Raw genomic sequence first — 7,766 nt, forward strand, 5'->3', positions numbered from 1 at the left:
CAAATAGTGATGTTTTTACTTCTTCCTTTCCAATTTGTATCCCTTTGATATCCTTTTGCTGTCTAATTGCACTGGCCAGGACTTCCAGTACCATGTTGAATAGGTAGGGGGAGAATGGGCAGCCTTGGGATTGCTTTAAGTTTCCCACCATTAAGTTTGATGTTGGCTGTTGGTTTGCAGCATATTGCTTTTATTGTGTTTAGGTATGGGTCTTGGATTCCTGTTCTTTCCAAGACTTTTAACATGAAGGGGTGTTGAATTTTGTCAAATGCTTTCTCAGAATCTAGTGAGATGACCATGTGGTTTTTTTCTTTGAGTTTGTTTATATGGTGGATTACATTGATGGATTTCCTTATATTAAACCATCCCTGCATCCTAAGTATGAAGCCTACTTGATCATGGTGAATGATCATTTTGATGTGTTCTTGTATTCAGTTTGCAAGTATTTTGTTGATTATTTTTGCAGCAGTGTTCATAAGTGAGATTGGTCTAAAGTTCTCTTTCCTTGTAGGGTCTTTGTGTGGTTTAGAAATGAGGGTTATTGTAGCCTCAAAAAATGAGTTAGGTAGTGTTCCATCTGATTCTAATTTGTAGAATAGTTTAGAGAGTATTGGTATTAGATCGTCAATAAATGTCTGATAAAATTCTGCACTGAACCCATCTTCATCTGGGTTTTTTTTTTTTTTGGTTGGGAGGCTTTTGATGACTGCTTCTATTTCTTTAGGTGTTATGGGATTATTTAGATGGTTTACCTGGTCCTGGTTTAACTTTTGAATCAGGTATTTGTCTAGGAATTCATCCATTTCCTCCAGATTTTCCAGCTTTGTCGAGTAAAAGCTTTTGTAGTAGGACCTGATGATTTCTTGAATTTTCTCAGTTTTGGTTGTTATTTCTCCATTCTCCTTTCTGATTTTGTTAATTTGGATACTCTCTCTTTGCCCTCTAGTTTGTCTGGCTTAGGTTTTATCAATCTTGTTGATTTTCTCAAAGAACCAGCTCTTGGTTTTGCTGATTCTGTGAATGTTTCTTTTTGTTTCTATTTGGTATATTTCTGCCCTAAGTGTGATTATTTCTTGCAGTCTACTCCTCTTGGGTGTATCTGCTTCCTTTTGTTCTAGAGCTTTCAGCTGTGCTGTCAAGTTGCTGATGTAAGTTCTCTCCAGTTTTTTTTTTTTTTTTTCTTTTCTTTTTGGAAGCACTCAGAACTACGAGTTTTCCTCTCAGTACTGCTTTCATTGCATCCCATAGGTTTGGGTATATTGTGTTTTCATTTTCATTGAATTCTAGAAAATCCTTAATTTCTTTCTTTATTTCTTCTTTGACCATGCAATCGTTTAATAGAGCATTGTTTCGTTTCTATGTGTATATGGGCTTTTTGTTGTCTTTTTGTTATTAAAGAACACCCTTAGACCATGGTGATCTGAAAGGATGTATGGGAGTATTTCAATCTTCTAATATCTATTGAGGCTCGTTTTGTGACCAATTATGTGGTGAATTTTTGAGAAGGTGCCTTGAGGTGCTGAGAATAAGGTGTATTCTTTTGTTTTAGGATGATATGTTCTGTAAACATCTATTATTTCCAGTTGGTTCATAACCTCTGCTAGTTTTACAGTGTCCCTGTCCAGTTTTTGTTTCCATGATCTGTCTGTTGGTGAGAGTGGGATATTGAGGTCTCCCAATATTATTGTGTGGGGCGCAATGTATTTTATGAGCTTTACTAGGTTTTCTTTTATGAATATGGGTGCTTTTGCATTTGGAGCATATATGTTAAAGATTTAGAGTTCCTCCTCACAAATTTCCCCTGTAATGATTAAAAGTGTTCTTCTTTATCTTTTTTGATTACTTTTGGTTGAAAAATCTACTTTATTCGATATTAGAAAGGCCACTCCAGCTTGCTTCTTGGGGCCATTTGCTTGGAAGTTTTTTTCCCCAACCTTTTACTCCGAGATAGTGTCTGTCTTTGTCTCTGAGATGAATTTCCTGTATGCAGCAAAATTCTGGGTTTTGTTTATGTGTCCAGTTTGATAGCCTATATTTTTTGGGGGGGGGAATGAGTCCATTTATGTTAACAGATATCAAGGAATAGTGGTCGTTGTTTCCTGCTATTTTTGCTTTTAGAAGTTGAATTGTGCCTGTGTATCTTTCTTCTTTTGGTTTTCTTGCTTAGATGTCTGTCCAGGATCTTTTAGCTTTCACAGTCTCTGTTGATAAATAGGGTGAGATTCTGATCGGTTTGCCTTTATATGTTACATGACCTTTTTCCCTTACTGCTTTTAGTATTCTTTCTTTGCTTTGGGTAGTTGGTGTTTTGACTATTATGTGTCAGGAAGAATATTATGTGTCAGTCTGGTCTCCTCATTGTGTCCTGGATCTCCAGGACATTTTTGGTTAGGAGCTTTTTGGCTTTTGCATCTTCTCTGACTGTTTTGTCTATGTTTTCAATGTTGTCTTCGGCCCCTGAGATAATCTGTTGGAAATGCTTGCATCTGAGATTCCTTATTTCTTTTTTAGGTTTTCTACCGTAGGGTTGTCTCTTTTAGTGCTTTCTTTATTGTGTCCATTTTTGTTTTAAAATCTTTCTTCCATTCCTTCATCTCTTTGTTTCTGTTTTCCTCTAGTTCTTTGAGTTTTTTGAGTGTTTTTCTTGTTTCCTCTTTAAAAGCTTCTAATTCTTTATGCTTTTCCTCCTGTTCTTGTTTAAGGATCTCTATCATCATCTTGAGGTATGATTTCGGTCTGAGTTTTCTTTTTCTGGAGTGTTTGGCATTCCCTTGTTAGCTGTGATGGGAGAGCTGTGTTCTGGTGTTGCCAGGTTGTCTTGGTTTCCCTGGGGTACATTCTTTCGCTTTCCTCTTGCCATCTTGTCTGTGTTTATATGTGGTCTTGTTGTCAGTGTTTGGTTCTCCCCTCTCTCTTGTACCAGGCTTGTGTCCCAGGATCTCAGCTGTTCCTGGTGGTGGATGATCTGAGCGCCTGTTCTGCACCCAAAGGCCGCCGGCTGGAAACAGACAGCCCAATGCTGGGTTCCTAGTTTCCTGAACCAAGCAGGGGGGGGGGCGCACTTTTCATGCGCTCGACAGAGATCTCTCTTCTCCCTGGCTACTCAGAATGCCTTCTCACCAGGCCTGAGTCCCTGGTTCTCCGCTGTTCCTTCATTTTATGTTTTTCATTAACAGTGTTGGATAAGTACTATTGCTATACTATTTATGTTGCATTAGCTGTTGTAAATAATCTACAGGTGATTTAAAGTATGGGCAGATATTTATAGGCCCTAATCAGGTGGTCTGTCATTTATATACAAAGATCATGAGCATTTGTAAATGTTTGCACCCCTCTGTGGATTATTGACTGATCCCCTGCATATTCCAAGCCATGACTTACTGAATAAAGCCAGTAGGGTTAAAGACTGCACCCACACTAAGAATTCAAGACTACAAATGCATGGCACAGAGTAAACAAGACCTAGCAAGAATTCTAAGCCTTTGATCAATGACAAAACTTAAGGAAAGACACCTGTGCTCACCCTCTCTTTATATCCTCACCTGCCCATTTGCTTCCTTCTTTCTCCCAGTACAATGGCTATGAATGGTAGGAACTCTCTACAAGTGTCTCAACCAAGTGTCTTTAAATCTCAGAAGATGTCAGATTGTGCACAGAAAAGTGTCAGAGCAACATAAGAAGCCTACTTGCAGCCCATTGAGATCATTTTAGGTGCATGGGTTTTAAGAAACTCGAAAGCAGACCATGGCAGCTCATTGGCAACTCCTCTGTCTCTAATGCCACAATGCCCAAGAATCATACAGAAAATACCCAAGTTATCTTGAAGAAACTTTTTGTTTGTGCTTCTTGTCCTGACCATCTGGCACATTGAGGAGTTTTGTGAGTACAGCACAAGGGCTGGAGATTTGGAAAGACCCTGATCTTGCTCTGATCCTATACAACTAGACCCTGATTTCTAAAATAGGGAATGGCATGTGCCCAAGATGACATCTGTCTACAACTTCATTCATGCATTTCTTTAATTATGTATGTGTGTGCACATGTGCCTGTTTGAATGTGTATGTATGACTATGTATGTATGTATGTCTTTGTTAGGGATCTATTTCTGGGAAAATACACCATGACAGGCAGAACTTATAAAGGACATTTAATTGTGACTGGCTTAAGGTTCAGAGGTTCAGTCCATTATCAAGGTGGGAGCATAGCAGTGTCCAGATGGGCATGGTGCAGTTGAAGCTGAGAGTTCAGCATCTTGTTCTGAAGGCAAACAGAATTAGATTGGCTTCCAGGCAGCCAGGATGTGGGTCATAAAGCCCACTCCCAGAATGACACACCTACTCCAATAAGGCCATACCTTCCAATAGTGTCACTCCTTGGGCCAAGAATATTCAAACCACCACATTAGGATTGTCTCGGTTTGTGTTTTATTTATTGCTTTGATTTACATTTTCAGTCCTTGGACATTTTTGTTCATATCCTTCACCTGTTTGATTGTGTTTTTCTGTATTTATTTATTTTTGCTTCCTTTTTAAATGCCTCTACCTTTTTTGATATATTTTCCTGCATTTCTTTAAGAGATTTATTCATTTTATCTTTAAAGGCCTCTATCAGCTTTTTATATTTGAGTTTAAAATTATCTTCTTGTGCTTTGTTTAATTAAAATATCCAGGGTTTCTGTACCAGAATAATTGGGCTCTGGTAATACCATATTAACCTGGGTCTTGTTGGTTGTGTTCCTCTTTTTTAAAAATTAGATATTCTCTGTTTTTACATTTGAAATGTTATCCCCTTTTCCCAACCTGCTCCCAGTGATATTTCGCTTTATTTCTTTCTGATTGCTATCTTTTTTACTTCTTTTTGTTGTTTAATTGCTCTGGACAGGACTTACAGTACTATATTGAATAGGTGGGAGAGAGTGGGCACTTGAACTCACTATGGTTTAAGCCTTTAATTCAAGTATCATCTTCCTGTTATTTCATATGACATAGGTTCTGCTATTTTCTACTGTTATGTTTTTATTTACCTTGCAAGATTGTAGGTTTCCTTGTAGTTTTGAGGGTCTTTTCATAGAGTTTTTTTTTAATACTACTTTGATTAACCCTTTCCTCACTCCACTTTCTGCTTGAACCTTTTTTTTTCTAGTAGTCCTGCTCTTCCCTGTTATTTTTATGCTTACTCTACTAACTTCCCTCATTTAATGCACTCTTACACACACACACACACACACACACACACACACACACACAGTTTAATGTATAATATCCTCTAATAATTAAAACTATTATAATAGAAACAGTAATATCCACATAGATGTCCATAATTTATGATTGTGTTAAGTTAGTTGATTAAATTTTATCCATCTGTTAAGATGACATTTGTAAAAAAATAGAAAGTATTATTGTGATGGCTATTTCTGTTTGTCAAATTGACCATATCTGGAATGAACTACAATCCAGAAATGAAGGGCACATATATGATCCAGATCTTGAGGTTGTTAAACACAGGCTTCTGATCCATATATTGACATTGGTTGACATATACATTTGATCCACATCTTGAGGCATGGTGGCCATGAAAAGGTTAGACCCAGTCAAGGTAGTATACACTTTTAATCCCAAGGAAGTGAGGCAAACAGATCTCTGAGGTCAAGGCCAGCCTGGGACAGTGCAAGTCCCAAATATAGGCATGGTGGTTCACACCTTTAATGTCAGCCATACCTTCTGCTGGAGGCCCACATAAGAATGATGGAAGAAGGAAGCCTCACTCTTCTTTGCCTGCTTATACTTAACGGCCGGCATATTTTTTAACCTACTTTTTAATGATTCCAGTTCATGCAGAAGGTCAGCTGAAACATAGCCCCTTGGGAATGAGAAATTACTAGACTCTTGAACTTCCCAATCACAGCTACTCATTTTTGGGTTAGTTGGAATGCAATGTAAGAAAATGCAATAAATTCCTTTAATATATGGAGGCATGCTGTAAGTTCTGTGACTCTAGAGAACCATCACTTATTTGGGGTCTAAGAATTGCCACACCAACCATATGCATACCAACCTCAGTTAAGCAAGAATAGTTTATTGCATGCACACCATAATACTGAGCATCCAGGACCACAAGAAGAATAAACTTAATTATAGCACTAGTCTGTGCTTAAGGCAGGATTTTTATATGAAAAACCACGTTCAAAAATTCAAAGGCCAGCAGTGAAGTGGTACAACACTTTTGGCTAACTAGACAAAGTATTATAAGTAACCTTTATACTGACTGGTCCAAAGTGGATAGATGGTGAACATGAAATTTCACAATATTGAGATAACAGGGTACAAGTGATCCATCCATAATATTTTGGCTTATTAGTAACATACTTCAGAGTCATTTAAAGTAGTATCTATAAACTTAGTTACCCTTTGTGAGTAACATGGAGTCTGAATACAAAATGGTTAAAGTCATGTTAAAGGGAGCAGACTTCAACAACTAATATAATTATACTCAGTGAAATAATCCTGGTTCACCAAGATAAACATTATGTATAAATACTAGCTTTGAAACTTGCTTTTTTATTTAAGTGAAGACTTAAAAGCCAGAGGGGCAAATGAGAAGGAAAAGAGGAAGAGACTTTAAGAAAATAAGAAAATAATGGAACACACATGATTTTTTTTAACAAGAATGATGATAGACAAATTTTTATAGGTTTATGTAAAGGTGATGGTAAGGGTAAGGAAGAGGAGATATGGGTGGGTTAACTAAGGATATATTGGAGAAGACTTATTGGAACTGAACAATTTATAAACTAATCATAAAATATATGTTTAAAATTGATTTTGGATGGATATACTCTATATTATTAGGTAATTTTGCTTTCAGAAGACATTGGTCATTAAAAGTACCAGGCTTGGGATATCCTCCTGAGGAGGTATTGGTTATGGAGGCCCCAGGAGTTCTCAAAACAATGCAAGCTGTTGTCATTGCTCTTAGTGGCCAACCATAACTGGTTGGTAAATTCCTATTCTCAAGGATATCACATACTTGTGTTATAAAACATGAAGATCTCACTAATACTCAACTACAAGCCTCATCTTTACTTGCATGCATAATGCTGGAAGGTGTTCTACATGCTAACAGAGAAAAAAATATTCTTCAATCACAACCAGCTATCAACTCTAAAAGCTACAATAATAACCTGCCTCCTGTAAGATATATGCATTTTCTGAGGTTTTGGGGTGTGTGTGTGTGTGTGTGTGTGTGTGTGTGTGTGTGTGTGTGTCCATCTCAGATTGTAACCTGTTTTAGAGAAGATTCCATAGACTGTTTAGTAAAATGTACATGCTTTTATGGATATTCTGTAGATATCTCTTAAAGCCATTTGATGTGTGATATCACTTAATTCTGGTGTTTCTCAGTTAATATTTTGTCTTGTTAAACCATTTATTGGAGAAAGTGGGATGTAACCTTCTATCAATGAATTGATGTTATTCTGTGTCTTGAAGTCCAGCAATACATTTTTTTAATAAAATTAAATTCACTGCAGTTTGGTGCATATATGTGTAGAATTTTAATGCATTTCTGATTAATTGTTTCTTTGATCAAAATATAATTCCAAAATCTCTTCCAATTAGTTTCGGTAAAAGGTGGTTTTTGTTTATTAGTTTGCTTTGTTTTGTTTCTACTCTTTGGAAGGAAGCAGAATTGTTTCTTGGCCCCTGTTGTTTGGAACACTTATTTCAATCCTTTCATTCTGAGGTGGTACTTATCCTTGAAGAAGATGT

General features: G+C 36.9%; 1 protein-coding gene across 1 annotated transcript in view; it reads right to left on the bottom strand.

The window, feature by feature from the left end:
* The window catches only part of LOC308438151 (solute carrier family 35 member E1-like), a gene marked incomplete at both ends in the record, with an annotated part of 45,668 nt that extends 39,870 nt beyond the window's left edge, over positions 1 to 5,798 (bottom strand). Inside the window, one exon of the mRNA XM_080939447.1 lies at positions 5,718 to 5,798. Coding sequence (XP_080795573.1) covers positions 5,718 to 5,798 — 81 coding nt within the window. The remainder of the gene's footprint in view (positions 1 to 5,717) is intronic.
* Between the last annotated feature and the right edge of the window lie 1,968 nt (positions 5,799 to 7,766).

This window comes from Micromys minutus (genome assembly GCF_963924665.1).
Source record: "Micromys minutus genome assembly, chromosome: 27".
In the NCBI taxonomy this organism is placed as follows: Eukaryota; Metazoa; Chordata; class Mammalia; order Rodentia; family Muridae; genus Micromys; species Micromys minutus.